The 24,701-nt window shown below is 42.6% G+C and overlaps 1 protein-coding gene across 1 annotated transcript in view; it reads right to left on the reverse strand.

The window, feature by feature from the left end:
• The window catches only part of STAB2 (stabilin 2), an 80,921-nt gene that overhangs the window by 17,293 nt on the left and 38,927 nt on the right, over positions 1-24,701 (reverse strand). The window contains exons 27-50 of the mRNA XM_054282014.1: positions 24,374-24,510; positions 23,905-24,019; positions 22,989-23,066; positions 22,763-22,855; positions 22,535-22,642; positions 19,494-19,625; positions 18,323-18,448; positions 17,682-17,738; positions 16,782-16,877; positions 15,488-15,683; positions 14,689-14,784; positions 13,321-13,366; positions 12,203-12,279; positions 10,060-10,185; positions 8,682-8,755; positions 7,255-7,326; positions 5,225-5,344; positions 4,764-4,811; positions 2,976-3,059; positions 2,743-2,889; positions 1,809-1,934; positions 1,440-1,499; positions 864-1,040; positions 695-784 (exon numbers count right to left, since the gene is read on the reverse strand). Of these exons, the coding sequence (XP_054137989.1) occupies positions 695-784; positions 864-1,040; positions 1,440-1,499; positions 1,809-1,934; positions 2,743-2,889; positions 2,976-3,059; positions 4,764-4,811; positions 5,225-5,344; positions 7,255-7,326; positions 8,682-8,755; positions 10,060-10,185; positions 12,203-12,279; positions 13,321-13,366; positions 14,689-14,784; positions 15,488-15,683; positions 16,782-16,877; positions 17,682-17,738; positions 18,323-18,448; positions 19,494-19,625; positions 22,535-22,642; positions 22,763-22,855; positions 22,989-23,066; positions 23,905-24,019; positions 24,374-24,510 (2,481 nt within the window). The remainder of the gene's footprint in view (positions 1-694; positions 785-863; positions 1,041-1,439; positions 1,500-1,808; positions 1,935-2,742; positions 2,890-2,975; positions 3,060-4,763; positions 4,812-5,224; positions 5,345-7,254; positions 7,327-8,681; positions 8,756-10,059; positions 10,186-12,202; positions 12,280-13,320; positions 13,367-14,688; positions 14,785-15,487; positions 15,684-16,781; positions 16,878-17,681; positions 17,739-18,322; positions 18,449-19,493; positions 19,626-22,534; positions 22,643-22,762; positions 22,856-22,988; positions 23,067-23,904; positions 24,020-24,373; positions 24,511-24,701) is intronic.

Genomic DNA, 24,701 nt, shown 5'->3' on the forward strand with positions numbered 1-24,701 from the left:
AAGAAGTTGCCCAGGGGATTGTGGATGCCCCATCCCTGGAAGTGTTCACGGCCAGATTGAATGGGACTCTGAGCAACCTGGTCTAGTGTAAGGTGTCACTGTTCATAATGGGGGGGTGGAACAAGATGGTCTTCAGGGTTCTTTCCAACCCCAATTGTTCTATGATTTTATGATATCTTTCTTTTCTGAAGAGGAGACAATATGCCAGCCCTATGTTCACAGGTTTATCTTACGTGTATTTAGACTTAGATGCTTGCCATTTGCAAAGAAAAATGTGACGTTGTTCTGGTTTATCAGGCTATGTGTGTGCCTGCAGCCTTAGCTTGGAAGTGCTTACACACCAGAGTTTGCATGCAGATGCTGCATTCGTGGGGTTCAAAACCAAGCTGATCTTAGTGGTTTTGCACTAAGAAAACCTCTACTATTGTAAAAGTTAGTGTGCTGGTATTTCAATTTCAAGGTGACTGAGAGCTGTTTTGAACAAATAGCATCTCACAACAGAGCAAATGGCAGCTCCAAAAGTCCTGCAAACCATGCAGTTTGCTGAATTTGTTGCTGTGGCTCTTGGCATGGAGGGGTGATGACCAAGGGAGTTTTGGTGCCTCTGACTCTCCCTGGGGGCTGAGTTTGGTCTGCAGGAGCTGATCCTGCAGCAGGAGTGAGGAATAGACGCGCCAGCAGAGCGAACACTTACGATCTCCCCGTTATCCCCACAGCTCACAGTGAGGTTGGAGCCCTGCAGGGTCTTCAGTGGGCTGGAGCTGGGGAGCTGGTAGGCCAACACCTGGGAAAGAAAAGGGGAGCTGCACATGTCTGGGGTTGCACGTTCTGCCTGTGGAAACTCCCAAAAGGCAAGGGCTTACCGCAGCATCACGGACAATGTGGAATTTGAGGTACTGCACCAGCTTGTTGGTGTTGGACTTCTTGAAGAGGAAGTCCTGCTGCTCCTGGGGCAGCCCACGGATGGCTGTGTCAGTGGGCCAGAAGAGCGTGACTGGTTTGTGAATGGGGTCGTTGATCAGCCCCAGCAGGTTGTTCTTCTGCAACACAGCAACAATTGGGGTGGAAGATTAATGCTATGTCCAAAGTGGCACTGAGCCTGTGGGTGAATGTCAGGTGGAACTGGGGTGTGCTGCTCTGTGGGCTGCCTGGTCACCAGCCTGCAAATAACTTGACTTTAAAAAGCAGATGTGTGAGTTGAATTTGATGTGCAGTAGGACAGAGCTGAGTGGGGAAGGGAAAGGTGGCTGTGGGTCTGCTTGACATCCCAAGCTCTGAGGGAGTGTGACTGGTGCTGAGCAGGGTTCTTGTATTCTTTCTGGTGAGCCCTTTGGTTCTCCTGAACAAAATCCTGCCAATGATGACATGTTCTGTGTTTCTGTCTTAAAAATAATTTACAACTTTTCCCCAATGGCTCCCTTTGTCTCACATGTCCTTACCTCTAGCAAAGTGCTGAACAGAATGTACCCATGCTTGGCTGCAACCATCTTGAGACTTTCCTACAAAGAAAGAAAAGTTAGTAATTTACCTAAGAAATGCATTATTTGGGTATTAAAACAGCAGAAAAGAGCTTGCTTTTCCTGTAAGTCACTTTTTGTTATAAAATCAAAGTTGCTGTAAAACCTCTCTGCAGAAATCCTCTTATACTATCCTTACTTTATCTGTAATTCTGGTGAACTTGAAAAATAACGTTCATTTGTTTGTATAAGGTCTTTTTAGAGTCACTTTTTGTTGTCTTATATGAGTTATATATCTGATGGTAACTGTGGAAACCCCCTGGGCTGGCAATGGTGATAAGCTGCACATACCTTCTTGAGGGGGAAATCCTGCATCTGTGAAGGGACCAGGATTTGGTTTATGACATGGATCACACCATTTGTGCCAACAGTATCACTGAGTACAATTTCAGCTTTGTTGTTCAAAACCAGTGAGTTCTGAAAAGGCAACAAAAACATTTTTTTTGTGAAACCTTGTGGGAAAGTGAGGCTGGTGCTGAATTGCTTTGATATCACGAGCCCAGACCATCTTTTCTTTGCAGCAAACAGTACTTTCAGCTTTGTTTGTTTTTTCAAACTCTCCTCATGCTCATAAAGCCAGAATCTGAGGATAAAATTGCTTGTGTCAAAGCAAGGGTTGTAGAACTCTTGGAATACCAAACAAGTGCTGAACTCTTCAGCTGAACAGGCAATCTTAGCTGAAAGTAATTTATTTGTTTTGTGCATCAGAGGAGGAAAGGGAACTGTTGCCATGATATTTTCTTAAAAATCCCTTTGCCAGGATTTTTCTCCCGAGAAGCTGAGAAGCCTCAGAGGAAAAGAAAAACAATAATTATCTACTGCTGTGGAATGCAACAGGTGCATCTTTGATTGGTCCATGTTGGTTGTTTCTAATTAATGGCCAATCACAGTCAGCTGGCTTGGACTCTCTGAGAGTCACGAGCTTTTGTTTTTATTCCTTTCTATTCCTTGCTAGCCTTCTGATGAAATCCTTTATTTTTTTAGTATAGTTTTAATATATCATTTTCTTTTAATATAATATATATCATAAAATAATAGATCAGACTTCTGAAACATGGAGTCAAGATTCTCGTCTCTTCGCTTGTCCTGAGACCTGTGCAAACACAACCACATTTGGTGACACTAAGTTAAGAAAAATTCCACAGGAACCAGTGAAACTTTTAAAAAGGTGAATGAGAGTGGGCTGTTTTGCTGCTGTGTTGCCTGTCTCTCTGTGTGTGGTTACCTGTGAGTAGCTGATGTGTATGAGGTCACCCTGCAGAGAGGTGATGTTGGTGATGGCTGTCAGGTCCTTGTGCAGCAGGCTGGCACAAGCCACCATGTGGTACCGGAGCACCTGAGCCAGCACTCCTTTGGCAGTCCAGTCCTTGACCTGCAGTGGGGAATGGAGGGGCTGAGGAGCAGCTGGGCAAGGCATCTGAGGAGAAAAGCTCATTTGTGCTGAGCCCTTTGACTCACCCGTGGGTCGCTGTTCAGTACGTCTGTGTGAGGGACAAACAGGGTGAAAGGGCCGGGGCCTGAGATATCTCTGATGGACAAGGCCTGCCAAATGGAAGGGGAAAAGGCAGCAATGAGTTAATGCATGTGATGCCACACAGTGACAGGGACTGCCCTGTGCAGGGCAAGGTGGTGCCTGCAGCTCCATTGCTGCCATATTGATTTCCTTTCCCTGCAATGCAAGGGTGAGAGAAATTCCTCGTTTGGCCTAGACTCCTAGCCTTGTCTGTCACCTTTGCTCACATGTATTAAATAGAAGATTTTGTCTTATAGCCATGTCTTAATTCCCTCATCTCTTGTTTGTTTTTGCAGAGGAGATAAAATTAATTACTCTTAGGAGGACAAATGGACCTGGGCTATTGCAGGCACTTTGCAATGACTACTGATAAGCTGTCCTGGGGTGACTTTATGATGCTTGTATCCCTGATTGAGAGCTCTCTTAAAGCAAGAGGAAGCCACCTGTCTACCATGGTAGCAAAACTGAAACTGGATTATAGGTCTTTAGGTTAGCAGGCCAATATACAGGTCTGTGCTGCCCTGAGGCAGAGATTAAACAGAGTTGCTGTCACCAGTCTCCAAAAATCAGTGAGAGCTGGCTGCACGCTGGCTGTCTTGCAAGACACAGAGCTCCCTGTGATGTTTCAGGGAGGCAACTGAAATTGTTGCCTTTTGGAGATGCAGAAGGGGGTAGTAAATTGTAGGGGGACAGAATAGAAGAAAATAAAGATAGTGTAGAAAGTAATCTTACCCCTAAGGAGTTGCAGCTGGGCCAATTATCAAAGATTAGGAATGGGCCTGACTTTACCAGGCCACAGCTGTAAGCAATGAGAAGAAGAGTGCTATAAAAGACTGGTGTGGCTGGGTGAGAAGGGCGCAGGAGTCAGTTGGCTGTTTTCTGAAGAAGAAAGAGTCAGTGCTCTGAGGAGCTGTCCATGAGAAACACCAAGGAAGTATGAAACTTTTGTGATAAGGAGACAACAGTATGGAACCCCTGCAATAAGATGACAGCAGTAAATGAAGGGGTATACTCCTGCTTCAGAATTCACAAGAGATGTGCTGGCAGATCTCAGACTGTGAATTGCTGAAAGCTTGTTTTATGCCCAGTCTCGATGTAGCCACAGCTCTCTCCACAGAGAGCAGCAGGCATGACTTCCCCAGGCCTTTTCCTGGGGAAGGCTGTGAGAAGATCAGAGAAAAGAAGGAGAAACAATTCTTATCTCCACTTGCTGCACCTGTTGTTGTGCATATGTGGAATGTGTAATGGAAATTTGTTTACCAAAGGGCGATTTCTTAATTGGCCACTGGTGATGGTGTTTGGATTGATTCACCAGTTGGATCTGTCTGTATAGGACTGTCTGTAAGGGTGATGAGCTTCTTAAATAAGTATGGTATAAGATAGAATAACAAAGCAATTGATCAGCTTTCTGCAATCAATGCTAGTTATTACCTGGCTGGGGGTCTGTGGTGACATCTGGAGGCCTTACCTTTCTCTGGCACCTTGGTCTTGACCATTTATAGGTCATTAATATTGTTTTAGTGACAGTTAATAGTTTATATTAGCACATCTCTAATATAAACTAAAGTATTAGTGACTGACAATCCAAATCCAGTCCCAATTACATTAAAGGAAGTTGGTGCACACCAGATTCTTGTCTGCTTCTCTCTGCTCTACAATTTTGGAGGAAAAAAAAAGGACGAGAATCCCCCCCCAAAAACCCGACAAACCCCAACCACTCAACCTTTGCTTACCTCTAAGTGAAAATAAAACCTAGATGTGTTGGAGTTCCTGAGAAGTTCCTGCAATTAAGAACAAGACTCTGTAACAATGCTGCAAATGTGAGGCAACGTCTGTGGAGTGCAAACAAATGCAGCACTCAGACAAGAAAGGGAACTTCAGGTTTGGAATAAGTGCTGCATATCTGTATTGCTTCTGTTCTGTTCTTACCTTACTCTGCCACACAGCAGGCTTCTTTGAAACCTAAAACTCCCTAATACTGCAGTCACAATGATTGCCCATTAGGGTTTTTGTTTGATTTGGCAGTTAAAGTTATCTTGCAGCATCCTACTCCTATTCCTGGTTTCTTGGATTGGGACAACTTCAAATTCTGGGGTACAGCTTTGTTTAAGGAAAAAAGTGATGTGTTTCAACCATTGTATTGAGTAACTATGGGAAGGAAAATAGGGGACAGCAAACATGTGAAGCACTTTACCTGGAAGATGTTGCCTTGGCACTTAAATCCATCCCCAATGTAGTTGGGTTTGCAGGTGCAGGTCCTGTCTGTCAGCTCAGTGTCATTGCAGATGGCAAATTCACTGCAGCCTCCATTATTCTTGTAAGGGCAAAGTTTAAAATATATCATTCCTTCATTGCCAGGTGTGTAAAACAATTGCAATTTACCCTTCTCCCCCATTTATATAATTTAGAAATGTTTAATCATAACACCTTTCTGAAACCACATCTTGCTGGAACATCTGATGGGGTATATTTTCTCCCAAACACTAAAAACCATTTGGGATTTATAAAAACTAAGTCTCCTTTTATGCAGAGGACTTAGTTTGGTTCCCTCCTTAATGTGTTTAGTTCATGATGCTGTGAGGAAGAAAAATATTTGCAAGACTCACTCTGCAACCTAGGGATGAGTCTCAGCTTCTCTGCCAATGCAGTGCTGACTATTTTTATTATTTTTTTATATTTATATAAATGAATCTATAAATGAATCTATAAAATATTTTATATTATTATTAAGGGGAACTATTTACACACTGTAAATCACTAGGATGGTGCCAGGAGCCTGATTTTATGGAGGAGCATAGCACAGGACTGTCTGATGGCCCAGGTCAGCTGTAACAGGGACTTGCCTTGTTCTTGTTTCTAAAACATCTCCTGTCTGCACTTGAGTCCAGCATGGGCTTGGAGCAGAGGATGCATCTGCCTCCAGAGAGCTCTCTGTACTAAACCAAGATATTCCTCACCCAGGAGCAACATGTTGGGGCTCAGAGCTCTGCTCAGTCACAAGTAGATGTTTTCCTGTTACCACCTCAGCTTGCAAATAAATTTGTATCCTGGGTTTGAGATCAAATTGGGGGAAATTGAAAAGCTTTCTTGGTTTTTTTTCTTCTTGTACTTGTTTCATGGTGTCCTTTTTGTTGCTGATCCTCTCAGGGATCCTTTCTCATGGGCCATGAGAGGGAGCAGAAACTCCTTTGGGAGCTGCCAGTGGGGCCTGACAGGTCAGAGAGACACCTGGCTGTAAGGAGTGGGTTTGGGTGGATTTCCTGTGGATTTGGCTTAGGCAGACCCTTGGCTACCTGTGAAGCTTTTTTGCACAGAGGTTTGGTCATTGTGAAGCCAGGCTAGCCTCTGGTATGACATTGATGCTCCTCAAGATGATCTTTATTTTTAACTCATAGTTAGCCTGGCATAATTAGTCCAGTGGAAGCAAAGCTGTTGCAACACAGCACAGGAAAAAAGCAAGAGAAATCAAAATCATAGGGAGAATTGGCTTTAAGCTCTCTTCCTCCAGGTTGTGTTTTTGCCCTTGCTCTTTCATCCCTCCAACCTTCCAAGGTCACAGAATGCCAGCTGAGAGGCCAGGCTGGGAGGGTGAGAATTGTTGTTGCTGTGCTCAGCGCAGAGAGGATTAATGCACACAGAGGAGTGGATCTGTCCCTTCTGCAGCTTGCCAAGAGGCTACAGCTGGTGCAGAGAGCCACACTGACTGCCAATGTGTGGCTTGTGCTGAACAAATGTGGCTGATTTTCAGCCTGCAGTGACAAGTGAGGCACAGAATGGGTGGTGCCATGGCTTGTCCAGGGTTGGGTGTTGTGGAAGGAAATGGTTTTGTTGGATTTTCATAGGAATTCTCAATGACAAATAATTTGCTGACTTAGGTTTTGGCACTACAGACCAGGGTCTGTCTCTCTGCATTGGATTTGAGCTGAGGTACTTAAAACTCAATGATAGGCCATTAAAAAGTATTAAAAATAATAGATAGTCCAGGCCCTCACTTATGCTTATGTCCAGGCTGCAGTTGAGAAAAAGCCCTTCCTGCATCTTTAGTTTCTCCCATAATGACAGCACTAAACACATGTACTGAACCAAGAATACTCAAAGATTAGCCAAGCTAATGTAAATAGATTCTTAGCACACCTAACTTAGGTTAGAATGCATACAACACCCAAAGTGTAATTATAATGATTATAATGAGACCTGAAATTGTCTCCTTAAATGGATACTCACTTGTGAACACAGACTGATATAGGTGCAGGTTTTGCCATCTCCAGAATATCCCTTCAGGCAATTGCATACTGCCTACAAAGCAAAATCAGAAAACAGGCATACATGGAAAAATGCTTGATTTTTTTTTTTTTTTTTCCAGCACACAAATATACAGGTTACTTTTTTTCCAGATAATTTCATTGTGATATGATGTGGAATTTATTAAGCTAAAAGTACATTATGTCTCCCAGAACCGTTTCCTGGCCAGTATGAGTAACCATAGACTGAGATTGGGAAGTAATATTTTTCATTAGGCTTTATCTGCTTTTTTTTGTCTGTCTTCTCTGCTGTCCTGTTCATTTGAAATGACCCCTCTGACATCTGCATGTTATTGTCTTGCTGAAAAAGCAGGCTAAACCCTTAATTTATTTCCCTCATGGGTTTTTTTTGCATAGGTTGGTATTCCCCTCTCATTCCTTTCCTTCCCCTGTGTTTTTTTTTTTTTTTTTTAAGTGATGAAAAGTAGCTTCAAAACACACCTGGAATTGTGTGTTACTGGCAACTTCCCATGCAGTGGAAATAGCTGACACTTTGTCCTGGTTGCTATATTTTACATTTGCAGTTATCATGATGATAAAAAATAATTGCAAAGAAATTAATTATATTCTCCAATTCACTGATAATTGTTCTGAAATTAGAATCTACATTTAATATGTAGGAATTTGAAAATTCAGTGAGATTTCTGCAGCAGAAATAAAACTGGGAGGTAGAAATAAAACTGGCAGGTAGTCTAATGGTAGGGTTTATGTATTTCCTGGATGAATGAGAGCCCTGAAGAAAGTAGATGCATTTATATCCTGTAATTTTGCCTTGCAGTGCTGGGGTTTTGTAGTGGAGGTTGTTATTGCTGTGATGTTAATTATGTTCTCAAGGTAAGGAAGAATAAATAAACAGGTTGTAGCTACTACTTCTAGAGATCAGCAGAAGAGTGAGTGGGCTCCAGAATGTTGTAACCTTCATGCAAGAGCTATGGTTTGGGCCATTTTGTTTCCTTGTGGATACATTTGAACAGTGCAGGGAGAAGGGCCAGTCCAAAATGCAATTTTTTTCCATGGACAGTTTCTATAACAATAAAATAAACATTATCTATCAATACTTTCCAACTTACAGCTTTTCACATCAAAACCTCCCAAAGGAGAAAAACAACCACTTGAAATAGCAAAACACTCCTTTCCTCTTGAGTTTTGGATTTCTTTCACTGAAATAGATTTTTTTCATGTTTATCTGCACTCCCCCTCAAATGCCTTTTTGAGGGAAGCATACACTTTTCACAATTGTTATGAAATTCAGTTTTCTACTTAAAAACAAAGTTGACACGGGGAAATCTTTCTTTGCCCAACAATAAACACTTGACTAGGCCTATTTTTCTTCACTAACAAAGTACTCACTTGATTGGGTCCAGTCTGAGTGCATTCTGCATTTCTATCACATCCACCATTGTTCACCAGGCAAGGGTTGATTTCTTTATAAAACAGAAACAGTGTAATAAAGAGAGAGTAATTCTGAAAACCCAAGGAGAGTAAATTTAAAGAAAAGCATACTAGGAATGCAGATTTATGACAAAATTCAGTCCCTCAGTGTCTTGGTCTAGGTCTTGGTCTTAGTCTAGGTCTTCAGTTGTCTTGATGGAGGCTAGCAGCATTTCTGCAGCCAAACCAGGGGAGGTGTGGTATCTAAAAGTCTGTTTGTGATGGTCAGAGGAGTGTGTGTGTATCAAGCTGCTGGAGATGGGGTTCTCCTTGCTTGGGACAGGTGTTTGATAATTTTTGGTGCCACACCGTGCTGCTGAAGGTGCATGGTGTGCCAAGTAGTACCAGCCCTGTGGCAGGAAAAGGGGATGTAGTGTCAGCAAGCTGCACTTGTGGCTCAGAGTGGGAGGAGGAACATCCCTCTAGAGGAAACCTCTCTCCCTCGTGAAATACAAAGCTGTGTTTCGTGTCAGATACATACAGGTAATGTGTGTATTTGTGATTGCAATATGTGTGGAGACCGACAGTCAGACAGATGCAAATTCTAATAATAACTGAGGAAAGTAAAGCATGGAAGAAAACCTTGGAACCTATCTTTTGTTTGCAATTAACCTCAGTTGATTTAGGAGCGTTGGAATTAAAGCTTTAAGGCTGTTGCTCTTTGCTGGTAGTTAAGCCTTTAAGAGTTCTGCAGTAATAACCTTTTGTATAATTTTAGAATATTGCTTGTATCCTTGAAACTATAGCTTTGGAATATACATAAAGGAAACATGCTTATCTCATGCCTTAATAAAACAGAGAAAAGCAGCTTGAGAAAGGAAGATGAACATCAACTCAAGGCTTTATAGTTGGACCAGGGGAAGCTGGACATCACTGTTATGAAAGTTACAGTCCTTGTAATTAAAAGGTGGTCACACATGTGGGGAGCTGGACTTCACCAGATGGGATTCATCTTTCTTCTTTTGGAAACTGGACCACCACCATCTGGGGATACTCCTTTTGGGGTGCATTCTAAGTAAAACTAACTCACATTAATGTATAGAATTGTGATGTAAAAATTGGGACTAGAAACTGCTCAGAAAGCTGAAGAGTACCCCTATAAATACCTGTAAGTCTCAACTATCGGTGTGCAGTTGGAGGGAAAACTTGCCCCACTGTACCCAGCGCTGTATTGCTCATACTTTACCATATTAATGAATAAATTGGTTGCTGCTTGAATACTGGCCTAGTTGAGGTCCTCATTTATAACAGTGTGACTTTGCAGTGAGATGCAGAGGCAGGGCAGGGCTGTGCTTACCGAGGCAGACGATGCCATCCCCGGTGTGGCCGGCGCTGCAGACACAGGCTCTGCTCCCCGGGGTTGTTCTCCTGCACTCTGCCTTGGAGGAGCAGCCCCCGTTGTTGCTCCCACAAGCATCAATCGCTGAACAGGGACAGCAGCAGAGATTAGGCCAATGTGCTGGAATGGCTTGTTGCTCCTCATGATTATCTGTCTTCATTTTTAAAGGATTTATGTGGAAACCCAGGATACTGGGAATATTTCTCTGTCTGTTCTGGGGTGCCCTGACTTTGACCCTCATTCATGGAGAAAGTTTCCCAGACTTCAAGATAGACTGGAATCCACAAAAGTGTGAAATAGGTTATAGAGAGCAGTGTAGGTGTATCGTTTGGTGAGAAATTCAGGTTTTGGGATTTTTAGTGTGTTGTGGATGGAAGCAAAATGGAGGGCACAGGGTGTCATCCTGGGTTTCTTCTTCATGCTTCTTCCTTCTTCTTCATGGGTTGGGGTGGCATTTTGTAATTGGGCAGAAAAGTCTGCATTGCAGCTCTGTGGGATCAGTTATTGGGTTAAAAGGGAAAATAATCCAGGTATCAGTTCTTAATTGGATAGTTTAGTCTTAAAAGACCTTGGAACAAGAGATTGTTGGCCATTTTGTGCCTTCTAATGAAAAGCTGCCAAACTCACAGTAGTGAGACTGTTTTACTGATAAGAAATAATAAACACTTGACTCCAAACACAAATTACTGTCTCAAGTGCCTTCAATACAGACCCAGAAAAGCTGATGACTGGTACCCCCACAGATTTACTAACATTTTTTGAATGAGTCTTTCTGAATTAGGAGTCCACATATTTCATTAGTCCCAGTTACTTAATACCATGATTATTTTCAAAGGGAAAGCTGAAATGGTCTGGAATGTTAGGATTCATCCAGGACTGACTTTCAATAACTTTCCATCTTCCAATTCTGCCCATTTCAACAAAACACAAAAAAAAAAAAAAAGAGTCCATGTTCATCTCTAGTTTAAATAGCCATTTTAGTATTCCCTGAGCTTGACATTTTCTGCACACAGATCACATAACTTCTCTTGCAGGAGGCCTAGAGTATGATGCCGCCTAGCCCTGCTGTGACAGCAAGTGTGGGTTCTTATTCAGATGGATTCTCATACTGTTCCTCCAGCTCTGGATGAGCTAGATCCTCACAACTTGAGAGCAGGAAGGGAGCCTTGTCCGATCCTCAGTGTGACTCAAATCAGCCTGAAAATTGCCTTAAGTTTTGCTTCAAATGACCTTAAATGGCTCTTCCATCAATTTCAGGCCAGGGAGTTTGTTTTTCTGCTGCTAGAGTAACTATGGGTGACCTGTGTCACCCAGCTCTTCCTCCACGTGGGGAATTGACTCCCAGCAGATTAAAATGGATTTGCCTGTTTTGTGCCAGAAGAGAAAATTAAAACAGGCAGAGTAAGAGTGGCAAAATCTGGGATTAGGACACTGCCAGCCATTGTGAATAAGTAGAAAAATAGGCTTCTGTCTGAAAAACATTAGTACTTTAATCAGTTAAGAATTAAGAAAAATTATAATTAATTATGATTAGTGTAGCTGGAAGCAGTCTGTTTTGGATAACCCAGATTTTTGAAGGAACATCTAGCATAAAGTGCTATTATCCCTTTCTGAGGGTCTCTTAAAACTCTCTAGTCTAAAGAAAGGGATTTTGCCGCACCAGAAATCTGAGCAAGTTCAGAAAGCTGAGGAAATGGTTGAGCTACACAGCTTCCAATAGCTGGAAGTGTTATTGTGCCCTGAATTGGCCTCTCTTTGCTGGGCTTTGTTGGGAAAGGGAGTAAAAGTCACAAACCAGGTTTCATTACTCTGCAAACAATGGGGCTGGGGCTGTGCACAGCATGTTCCCTTTTCTCTGCTCTCCCTGAGCACAATGCCTCACAACTTGGAGGTTTGGAGCCCTTTGTTTGCTGTGAATCTGCACCTGTTGGGCTGCTGTTTGTGTGGAGGGAGCTGGCAACAATTCCTGTTTTTTAACTGGTGCATAGGGAACTGCTCATCTCTCACCAGCTCTACTGTGACCAGAGAGTGCTTCAAGCATTCTTTGGTTTTTTTATTTTTTTAAATTATTTTTCAAAGGGAAGAAACAAAGTTCACTTGCCTGTGCAGAATGTCCCGTTCCCCTCAAAGCCAGCTGCACACTTGCAATAGGCAGTGCCATTTGATAGGAGGAGGCAGCTAAAGAAATAAAAGGAGAGAGGCATCATTTAACAGTGAGGGGGGAAAAAAATTGGGCAGGTCTTTTGTACAGCCCTTGTTTTTGTGGGCGCTTCTGAAGGTAATGTTGTATAGAAATAACAAGGCATTTAACCATGCAGTAAGAGGTAGCTAAAACCATAAAAATGGACCTAGCTGGACCAAGCTTTTCAAATGTGTTTTGCATGTATTATTTCAGGTATTAGAATTCCATGCTTTGGTGTCTGAATATCCTAATTTTTTTTTTTTTGTGCAGAACTAGAGAATTTGTATTTGTACAAAAATCTGTGCACAATTTTTGTCTGTGTGTACCCAATTTATGGGGGATACAGCCAGCACAATTCATCATTGCCCCCTACTCCTGCCATGCCTGCATCTATCCTCAGACCTACAGTTGTATGTCAGTGGATGAAAAATACACAAGAGAGGAACAATCTGCTTTTGTCAGAAACACAGTCTTGATTCCAGAATGTGTGGGGTCCCCATGAGCCAATCTGAGAGTGCAGTTTTGCCAAAGAATTCTGGTAAAATATTGCTGCTGTGAACTGAAGGTCACAGACAGGGGAGAGAATGACCCACATCTGGGAAAGAGGGCCTTTGCCCCTCTGGTTTCTCAGCTCCTAGAGAAGAGCTGTGGCTGAAAATGAGGAGTCTGCCCAACCAGTTCTCCTTGGGTTTTTTTGAGATGTCTTGACTAGTGTAAATCTTGCTGCCTGGTCAGTGGTGAGGGGACAGATGCACTTCAGGAAATGGCTCAGTGGGGCTCACTTGCTCCTCTGAAAACTAGTTCGTGTCCCAATATTGATGCTGGACTGGTGAGAGCATTTTTGTGTTATTTGTATATTTGGGTATGAAGAGATGTTTGAACTGTCTGGCCTCATCACCACATACATTAGATTTACATTGCTCCTCAGCAGCATATCTCAGAGATAAGAAGTCATGAGGAAGGTGGACTTGATTTTTGCCTTGCAAGAGGTGCCTTTTTTCTCCCTTCTCCCCTAAATGAGTACATTTCATACATACTTAGCACTGGTGTGGCACGAGGCGTTACACGCATCATCTTTGATTTCTGCAAGTGGAAAAAAAAAATGAAGAAGGGATCAGAACCTTTTGGGTCAGCATCCTTCTAGATTCAGAGTCTTTTCTTCCCACCATAGAGCTGGAGGCTGAGTTCTGTGCCAGACAACTGCTCTCAGTCTTGATAGAGATTCTGTGTCATTCACATTTTTTGGAAAAATTCTGTTGCTTAGGATTTTTCTCTTGGGAAGCTGAGAAGCTTCTGAGAAAAATAAAAATTTTAATTTCATTTGTGTTCCTTGTGTTTTGCTTTTTTAGAATGTGTTTAAAGATTATTTACTTACAAGTAATTGTTTTATTATATTTTACTGTGAGTTCTTTCAACTCTCTGGCCAATCAGGGCTGAGCTGTGTCAAGGTCATGAGTTTTTATTATCTTTTTAGCATTTAGTAAGTATTCCTTCTGTATTCTTTAGTATAGTATTTTTAGTACAATATAATATCATAAAGTAATAAATTAGCCTTCTGAAAACATAGATTCATCATTCCTGCCTTTGTCAGAGCTTCCCAACAAATACAATGAGACTCTACCTGTAGAGTCTGTATAGATCAGTGGATACCACTTAAATTAATTTGCAAGGAAGAGTTGCCATATTGCCAGGACAACATTTCACCTGTTATTTACCTGTATTTACTCTGGTGAGTCTTGTATAACATTGGAATTATATAAGGGTAGATTTTCTAAAGGAGCTGAAAGTTTTCTCAGAGCATGTATAGCAACCCTCTTACAATACTGTACTTATTACTCATTTTTTCCCTGGGGAAATTTAAAACTGATCTTGAATGCTATTGTAAATGTGCTTGTAACATTTTTAAATTTCAAACTATTATAGCTAGAGTTTTAGATACAGAGTGCATTTTAATTATGTATAAATAGAATGTAATTTAATTGGATATGATTGGATATATGTATTAAGCCAGCACAAAATTATTTATTTGCTAATAATTTATTGCATTAACAAGAACATAACTTAATATCTGGTGTTGTGTAGCTAAATCAACTTTCAGAAGCACTTGAGAGGTTTTTGATCTGAGGGTCAAAATGTGCTGGGTAATCCTGCTCTGGAAAACATAGCTTTAATAAATGGGATATTTTTGGGGGGCAGAGAGAGGGTGACACAGGTAGAGAATTAACTAAATAAGCGTTTCAGTGTCATGAGTGGTGTCTCAACCAGCTCTCTAGTAATTAATTGCCATAGCACGGGAATGTGACCCACATTTGGGAAGCTGCCCTGGGATCTGATTGTGGCTGTAGCTCTGTCATTTTCTGAAATGCTCACCTTTTAGCTCAGAAGGAAAGAGGCAGGGCACTCACCAGTGTCACAGGTCACTCCTCTCCAGCCAACGTCACATTCACAGGAGCCATCGCCGTCGATCCCGCTGCTGCATTTCCCATGGACACAAGTGCACACTGTGGGAGAGATGGGGACAAACCCACTGTCCCTGAAAGTGTGGCAATGTGGGCAGCAAGGGGCAGGAAGGACAGCAGGGGTGGCCCAGACATCACCTGCTGATGGCACCTTCTGCTCTAGGCTCTTTGGAGAAAGGCACTGTCTTGTGCCCTTTGGTTTCTAATTATTTAACAATAACTCTAAATTCAATCTGTGCTTAGGTTGCCTCTATTCCCAAATAGAGGGTCTGAAACTGTATTTTAATGGGAAAGAATTGGTGAAAAATAGCAGTGCTACAGAGAATGGTTCTTGCTGGATTTTTTTCGGTGGTGTGACAGAGTAGAAAGCCCTGTCTCCAGCCTAGGGATTAGAAAGAAAACTCCGTAATGGGGAAAGAAAAGGGGTTAATGATGTTTTTAAGCTTAGCTTATTAGGAAGTGCAGTACCTTTCTGGAAACTGGACTTGAACATGGTTAGAAGATAAGAGGGGAAGACTTGGACCTGTGGATGGTTCTTGCTGGATTCTTTCCTAATTCTGTGATGTGACAGATTAGAAAGCCCTGTCTCCAGCCTAGAGATTAGGAAGAAAACCCCATAATGGGAAAAGAAAAGATGTTTTTCAGTCTGGCCTATTGGGAAGTGCTGTCCCTTCCTGGAACCTGGACCGAACGTGGTTAGAGGACAGAAGGGGAAGGTTTGGGGTGTGTTTGGGGTGCTGAGTACCTTGGTCACAGCCTCGGCCGTATCTGCCCTGGCTGCAGCTCTCGCAGGCCGTGCCCTCGAAGCCCTCCTGGCACTGGCAGGTGCCTGTGCCGTTGATGCCGTCCAGGCACACGCCGTTCCCAAAGCAGGCGCTCCCGGCTTTCCCCGGGCACGGCTGGCACTGCGCGCCAAAGAAACCCGCGCAGCACTCCCTGCTCTGCAAAGGCACAAACGCTGGGCTGAGGGGGCAAGCAGGGAGAGCTGGATTCTTACAGGGGCTTTTAGGGATAGGGAAAGAGGGTGGGTGTGTAAGATTCCGTGCCTGGATGGGCTGTTTGGGTCCAATCTGGCTGGCCCACATGATCTTACATGGATGAAAGGCAAAAGGTGAGAAGTGCTCTTCTCCATGTGGGGATAAAAGTCCTAATTTATTTCCAGGAGACCCACCAGATGGAAAAGGGGCCCAGGTGGAAAAGCAGCCATCCCCTTTTTGCAGGAGACTTTTAAACCTGAGGGAATGTGGGACAGAGGAATAGGACACAGCCAAGGGGATACAAGTGAGGAGGGGTGAGGGAAGGGGCAACCCAGGAGAGATCCCCAACAATGACACTTGGTGGGGGGGAAAGGGGAAAACCATGTGGTGATAGGGTACAAACATGTGGAAAGTGCAAATTACCAAACACCCAGTGCAAATAACTAAATAACTATTTAGTGCACTACAAGAAGGGTGGGTTTATATTGGGTATTAGGAAGAAGTTATTTACGGTGGTGAGGCACTGGAACAGGTTTCCCAGAGAAGTTGTGGGTGGTCCCGTGCCTGGAAGTTCAAGGCAAATTTGTGGGGGGCTGTGAGAAACCTGGTCGAGGAGAGGATGTTGGGACTAGATGGACTTTAAGGTCCCTTCCAACCCAAACTAGTCTTTGGTTCTGTGATTTTTAGCAGCACATCAGCTCTGCTGGTCTGTGAGCACATTCCTCAATGTGCCAGGACACAGGCTGACACTGCCAGTCCTTGGTGGGACCCAGGTGCCCTTCATCTCTTCAGGGAGAGGTGGAGAATTGCTAGTGGCAAGCAGAGGTTCACCCTTCCCAAGCCTGTGCTTCCTCTGCACCACTGGACATGCAGAAATTTGTGTGCTGCAGCTCTCATCAGTCTTTAACCTTCCAATCTCTGCTGTGTCCAGAATAAAGGTCAGTAGATATCCAGTCAGGAGCTGCCTTGGCACGCTGTGTGTGCTCAGTGGGGATGATGAGGAGGATGAAGGTTAGGGAAGGGGGTTCCTGGTTTTTACCACGACAGAAGCAGTGAACTCACAATGATGGTTTTGGCACACTTGGGCTTGCAGCCAATCTGGATGGTGTACTGTCTCATGCGGTTTTCTGTGAGGATGCAGTACTTCTTCACCCCTGCCTGAGCAAAGATTGGAGAAACAGATGCACTTCTGAGTAATATTGATCAGCTACTTTCAAATGTGTTAATCAATGGGACATTAACTTTATGCATGCTGTGCACTGACTCACACATTCACAACTAAAATGAAGGAAATACTTTTAGAAATAGAAATGAACATATGATCAGTTTAACTCAGTGTCCTGTGGAGTTTTAAAGATTGCTAAAATTGCCTTTGCTCAGAACTGAACAGATTCTATTCAAAAGTTTTATAATTTTTTTTTTTCATTTTTCACATTTTCTGATCTAATTCTTCTTAGAAAACCAAGTTATGAAGTTGTTCAAAAACAGCTGTTGTAAAATTATCTTCTAGGTCTGAACACAACTGGGGAAAGATTGTTTGCTGAAGGAATACTTTGATCTCAATATACACTTGTGAGGAGATTGAGACAAGAATCCATCTAGCTGTTCATTGTAAAGGAAATGTTAATGAGCTTGATTATTTTTTTTACCCATGAGGAGTTAAATTTGGTTTTGCCAGTCAAGTACTTTGAGGTGGATGGGACTAAAGCTGCTTTGGAATATCATTAGTGGCATAATTAATTTAAAAAAATAAATAATAAAGGAAAATGTACTCATGTAATCCCAATGGAGAATACCTGAGGTCAGGGTGGATTGAGTGTCTTGACTATAAGCAATGTATGTAGCAGGCTGAGATAACTACTGTGTATTTTGGTGAAACTGAGACAATTACATTAAAAATAGTATTGAATGCATATATAGTCAGTTTTGATATGACCCTAGCATTAATGAAAAAATACTTACAATTTCTTTTGTTCCTGGGGGACAGCTTGATGGGTGTGAACAAATTCTGCACTTCTCCTTATGGAACACAAATGAGAGGTGGTTAACAGACTGTACAGAGCTGCAGCCAGGCTGTTTCATAGAAAAATAATGATTTCTAGCCACATTTCTAAATCTAGTGCTTGAGGTACATTATCAGGGTAACCCCTTTGGTAAAGAGGGTGAGGGAAGCTGTTCTGCTCAGCCAGGAGGAATATCCCTGTGAGTGGCTCTGTGGGGACATCCACCCCCACGGGGGGAGAAGGAAAGAACATTTGGTTATTTTTTATTTGCTCTTCTAAAGTGATGCTTCCCACTTTATAAATAAGTGGTCTGGCTATGAAGATGTATTAGAATTACTAATATTATCTGAGTATTACAGCTCAGGAATTTCTTATTATTGAGCTACTCTGACTACGTTTATCCAGGCTGTCAGAACACTGATTTCAGGACCAAAGTTGTCTTAAGAGATGCTAAGAACTCTGGTAGGAATATCCTTTGTGGAAAATGTGGTACTACTTCCTTGCTGGGAAGTAGTATCACATATCCTATACTTTTGAGCTTTGTTTGGCTGTAGGTCTCCCTGAGGAATTTAAGGTTCTCTATGAACTTCTATCACTTACAATGATCACAGTATTATTGATATCACATCTGTTCTTCTGGATTTCCAGCACCTTTCCCAGTCCATGAATAATTCCTCTGTCTGTGGCAACATTTGCATAGCTTATAGGAGCATCATTTATGTACAGCTGCAAGAGACATGCAACCAGTTAGAGAGCAGCAGACGTGTCCCATGGCTCTGTGGCAACCTGAGCATTTAGGAGATGGAAGAAAGAGAAATGCACAGGGATCACCTAAGGAAAACCAACAAAGGGAGTTAGCCTCGGGCGCTCACTCAGTATTCCAGCTGGAGGGCAAGGGATGACTTGCAGCCTGTTGAAACTTCTGAGCAACAGGATTTGGCAGAGCAGCTTTTCCCAAGGGGAGCAAAGGCTATGGAGAAGGAGCCTAAGGTGTGCCAAAAGATGGGTTTGCTGTTTCTGGGGCATGTGGGGCTTCAAGGAAACCCTGCCAGAGGCTGCTCTTTCAAGGAGGGCTTCCATCATCTCAGTGCTACCCCACACTCCCATTGTGCCCTCACCAGCAAATCCCACTGTAGATGCTTTTTCAAGGCTCAGCTGTGGGCAGAGCAAAGAGCAGGGCTGAAATATCTGTGGAAGCTTTGTCTTCCTTTGCCTATGCCCACAGGGACTTCTGGGACAGAGAAGAAGGACCAAGCTCCCTTCCTGGCCTTTTCTCTTAATCTTGCTGTGCCTGATTTTTCCATGAGTGGTATTGAAAGTCAATTCATATTTGTTGCACAGAACTTTGAGTTCTTAGGATTGAAAGTGGAGTGAATCCACAGAAAATAGAAATAATAAAACTAATTTTATAAAAAAAGTTTTATTTGAAGTTTTATAATTGAGGGCAGGTTTCTAATAGCCCTTGGAAGTCAGATTAATGACTGCTCTGGAATTCAGGCTTGAAGTTGCTAGAGACAGATCCTAAAATTCAATTTTAAATGTGAACCGCACAAAAGAAATCAAATTCAATCAAAGACACCTTCAAGGCTGACTTTGAATTAAGCAGGTCTGGGACAGGCCTTGCATTTAGGGGACAACTTTTGTGCTGCTGAGTCACAGAAGCTAATGAGGGATGCAGAGCTCCTTTTGACTCCATGTCAGTTTAAAGCTGAAGATGGATTTGTAAAAAAGCAGGAAAGCTGTTTCTCCCAGCAAATGCAGACAGCAGTACCTGGCTGTTGTGGAGGAAGAACCCAACCTGGTAGGAGAAGCCCAGCATGGTCTCCCTGTGCATGCCATTGTGCAGGTCGTTCTTCAGGAGCTTCTCATCCAGCACAACGTGGTAGCGGATTTGGCCTTCATCCTGCCAACGCACAATTGCATTCAGAGTTAGCTAATAAAGATGGAAAACCTCCTAGGGATAGCATTTTCCAAAGAGCTTAATGCCTGAATTTAAAGATAAACTTCTCCAGCGAGTAGGTTATTTCATATTTCCTCCTGTGGTCAGCCTGCATTCTTGCCACAATGAAGATGTTGACCCTGGAGGATGAAATGATACAGAACTGGGAGGAGCAAGGTTTGCTTGAGCCTGTAGTGAGTTTCTGAGCATAGGGCTGGCTGATGAATTCAGGGAAAAGTCAGGTGATTTTTAGGACTCTCAGCTTCATGGGATCATTTGATGTGAAGTGTTGCATATTCATGAGTGTTTTTATGGTCTTTCTATACCTGTTCCTTATTCCTTTGGGGATCCCTGAATAACCTATAGGGGAATAAACTGTGGAGAGTGTTTAGAGTTATCTATGTATTTTTATATCTACAGATATAATCTTTAAGGGCATCTTCAGTCATTAAAGACTACTTTTAATTGTCTTTAATTTAAAAGTTTTCTATGCCTGGCAGGTAGAATATATCCATATTTTGTAAAATTATGAAGTTACTCTCTATACATCAAAATTTAGTGTGGGTTTCCCAAGGCTTCTACATCTTGTTCTGAAGCAGGGGAATCCCAGAGCTCTCCCTGATTAGGAGGGGGAAGCAGAAGCAAGATGGGTTGGTGAGAGATTGACCAATGTGAGAGAAACTGGGGTGTTTGGGGAGTTTAGGAGCTGCCTAGTCAACAGACAGTGCTGCTGCAACTTTGTCTTTGTAATAAAAATGTGATTTTGGGAAATCCTGTTTCTCACTGTCCCCTTATTCTGAATGTCCATGCTGCTCCTGCTCCTTCAAAAGTGTAGGAAAGCATGAAGCATCTTCAGGATGTGAGACTTGTGATGTTGCCTGGCTGTGCCCACAGAGTAAAAGAGTGGCCTTGACATCTCTTAGGGCTGGCCTTGTTCCACTGATTTGGCAAAAAATATCTGCAGATGAGAAAGTGGGAATTAAGATGGAGCTAATCTCCATCAGTGTCCAGCCCTATTTAAACTCCTGACTTTGATGACTTGGAGGAAAAGCTAACACTGATCCATCTTGATTTGTGTCTTTAATCACCAGCAAAATTAGGACATCCTGCCCCATCAGGTCCAAAAAAAATGGGATCTTCTCCCTGTGCCAAACTCTTCACTCTGCAGCACAGTTCTCCCAAGTGTTTCACAAAGAGATTAAGCCTCAGGCAGACTTAACCTTATGGATGTTTTTTGATTTTTATCTTTTCTCATCAGAGAAATTTCTCAGATTGCCACATCAGGCAAGGTTGGGAGGATGGAAGAAAGACTGAAGAAACATTGGTGAGTAGTGGAAATGAAAATTATTTTTCTTCATGTGTGTGTAATGCATATTTACTGGGATTGATGTCTCAAAGGAATGTGCCTCTCAAAGTTTACTAGAAGTTCTTCTTGTAGTGATGTGGAAATGATGATGTGACAAGAAACAACTAAAAGAGTGTCCAAAAGGCGTTTTAGCAGATGGAGCTTGATCACTTGTGAATGTGGGACATTTGCCGTGGCTTTGCTGTTGTTGGTAAATGGTTTGGGATGAGTCATTTGAGCCCTGTGCTCCTCAGCTTCCTGACTGTAAAATGGAGACCATGCAAGTAGGGACAGAGTGTGGATAAATGTTTTTGGAAAAGGATGAATTAAAGCCACTGGGTAAATCATGGGTGAAGGTTCCTCTGCAAGGTGTGTGGCTCTTGATATGTGCAGTCTATAAAGCTGTTTCAAATTGGAGACAGTATGAAGAAAGCTGCTGGGATAAGGCAGAAAAAGGATAGCTTATGTTGGGAGGAAACCAACAAGGCCAAGAAGAGGGTTTGAACTTGTAAATATGTCAGGGTACATATTTGTACAGAGAGTGTTGCTGCAGCATTCCTGCAGGAGTGACAAGGCCAGCATCTGGATAGTTCTAAGAAAGACTCGCAGTATTTCATGGCATTATTAATGATGGGGTATTAGTGGTGTCAGGGGACTGGAGTTTGTTCACCTAAAAACTCATTTCACCATTTTTTCTGGTCACTCCTGTACTGACTTTCTTTACATGAAAAAAAACCTCTTTCAAAATCCCCCCACCCAAAAAAAAGTCTACTGACAAGGCTTTTTTTCAGGTAAAAGCCAGATGATTTTTAGGACTCTGAACTTCACGGGTTCATTGGACATGAAGTGTTGCATATTCATGAGTGTTTTATGGTCTTTCCATACATATTCCTTTGGGAATCCCTGAATAACCTGTAGAGGAATAAACTGTGGTGAGTGTTCAGAGTAATTTTTGTTTGTTTCTTTCTATCTATCTATCTATCTATCTATCTATATTTTTATATATCTATATCTATAATCTTTAAGGGCATCCTCAGTCAATAAAGACTACTTTTAATTGTCTTTAATGGAAAAGTTTTCTATGCCTGATTGGTAGAGTAGATTCATATTTCACTGTAAAATGATGAAGTTACTCTCTATACATCAAAATTTAGTGTGGGTTTTCCAAGGCTTCTACATCTTGTTCTGAAGAGGGAGACTCGCAGAGCTCTCCCTAACTAGGAGGGGGAAGCAGAAGTAGGATGTGTTGGTGAGAGAAACTGGGGTGTTTGGGGAGTCTTGGAAATTGTCACCTTGTTTTTAACCTAGAGAAGGCCAAAACACAGAACAAATAGCTAGGCTCTTCCAGCTACTCAGGAAAATATAGGTAAATCCATCCTATTTCAACTTCTTTAGTGTTACAGACAAAGCCTAACTTGCTGGATTCCTGGGAAACAAATGTCCCTATATCTGTGTCCTCATAACCCATCCACTTGAAACAAAGATGAAATAGTGAGCTGTTAGGACAAGCCTTGTTAATAATACATACCAGAGTAGCAGATTTCTTATCCTTCAGGTAACTTTCTATGGCATCATTACTTGGGGCAAAGATTGTGTATGCGTTTGCTGCTTCTATTTCGTTAGCCAGGTTGTATTGCTGTTGTGAAACACATCAAAAAAATAAATAAATCAGAATGACCACTGGTAGTCTGAAATGCAAACCAAGCAGAGAGCTTCCTCTGCTCTGAAACACTGTGAGCATGGTGTGAAAGCTTACAATAATGTAGCCCCTGAAGAGGGAGTAGTCGGGCATTTGCTCCAGGCGGGCCAGCAGCCTTGGCAGGATGGCGCTGCGCAACGGGGTCAGCACCTGCAGGGGAGCACACACCCCACATCACCTGCAAGCATCGCATGCAGGGCACAGTGCTGCTCTGTGCACAGTGCTCTCCACAGGGGTTAACAGTTTTGTGGTGCAGAAAAACCCTGATCAATATATTGGATACCTTATCGATGACGTGAATGACCCCGTTGGTGGATGCGATGTCGCTGGCCACAAAGTGAGCGCCCTCGAGGGTCAGGTTCTGCACAAGGGACAGGAGAGAGGCTTTGCCTTGGCCTTGTTGGGGTGGTGCTTCCCAGCAGCCCATCCTGTGCATTTCCACACCTCCCCAAATGCTTGCCATGGGGATGTGCCATGGCACCAATAACCCACACCAGAGGCTGGGTTACTCTCAGGGAACTACGCACAGGGGAGGGGACTTGGAAGTGCTTAAGTGTGACTTGTGTATTTCCAGGAAATCCTCCTCAGAACATGGAATTTACCTGATAACAGGCTAAGGGAGAAGGGCTGTAACTTATTTAAATACCCCCATTAAAAATACCCTCAGGTGGTTGAGGACTATCAAGTTGCATATGTGGAGGTGTGTGTGATCACTGCTTCCTCCTACCTCCCCTGTTCCTTAAATTAAGTTATTTGGTTTCCTTGATGCTCTTTGTGATAATTTGGCTCACACAGGCTGCTCCAGGCAAGGACTGCCATTCTGCTTGGTTACAGCTGTCCAGTGTTTGCAGCAGCCACTGGGGCATTAGGAATAATTAATATTGTGGACAAATTTCAGTGATGTAAAGTGGTGGAGAAAAACAAGGTAATGTTTCTCCCAGAGGGCCCCATATAATTTAACTACGCCTTTAATGTCTTTAATGGCCTTTCAGCACTTACAACTTAGGGAGTTGTAAGAAAAGTGGGGCAGACTTTTTAGCAGGACCTTTTGCAAAATAATAAGGGACAGTGGCTCTAAACTGGATGTAATGTATTTAAAAAAAATACATAATGTGTGGTTTTTGTAGTACAAGAAAGTCAGTGGCAGTGATGGCCAGGGTTTGGTGTATGATAGCACAGTGGTTTGCAGGTCATCTCACCCCATTTTCTTTAGACAAGTGTAGGAATTTGCTCTGCAGGGATGTTGGCAGCATGTCAGAGGACGATAAATTCTGGAAATCAGCAAAGCTGTAAGCTCCTGTCAGTACATGATACCTAAAGGAAATTAACTGGATTTGAAGGTTTTGTATTTTCTCTCTTTTGTCTTTGTCTTATTTCAGATAAACATGCTTAGTGTGTCTCAAATGGTAGTTTTAAGCAGAAATTCCTTCTACAATACCTTGTTCAGCCATGTTTTTATCTTAGTTCAACCTTTAAACATAATATAAGTAATGCCTTTTTTTCCAGTGACCTTGCTACAGAGATTTATATGCCACTGGAACTAGAAGGAGAGTCCTACGCCCTTCCTTTAAAATCAAAATACTTGTCTTGCTCTAGTGGCTTACCAAAGGCTTGTTTAGCATAAAAACAGTTAATTTAAAAAGCCAAACCCCCAAACCACGAACGTACTTAAGGAGAGTTGGAATGTTACTTTTTGACATCCAGAAGGCTTTCTCATCCTCATCCATGTTCTCAATGGCTTGCAGAGAAGGCACAAGGACAGTCAGGTTTGAGCTGGTGGACAACACCGAGTTTATCTTGGCTTCCTGCATGGAAGTAAAGAGGGTGAAATAATTCATTCCAAGGATGGGCTATAAATAGTAGCTGGTGACATTTGAAGCAAGGTGGAGTGTGTGACGTGCTTTGTGACCAGCCTGGAAAAGGAAAAGCTATTATACTGAGCAATGACTTGAACAATAGCACTTGCAGCTGCACAAAAATGGAAAACGAGTGTCTA

The sequence above is a fragment of the Melozone crissalis genome, unplaced genomic scaffold, assembly GCF_028551555.1.
Source record: "Melozone crissalis strain CALT ecotype California unplaced genomic scaffold, PUWL_Pcris_2 ptg000033l_1, whole genome shotgun sequence".
NCBI lineage: Eukaryota > Metazoa > Chordata > Aves > Passeriformes > Passerellidae > Melozone > Melozone crissalis.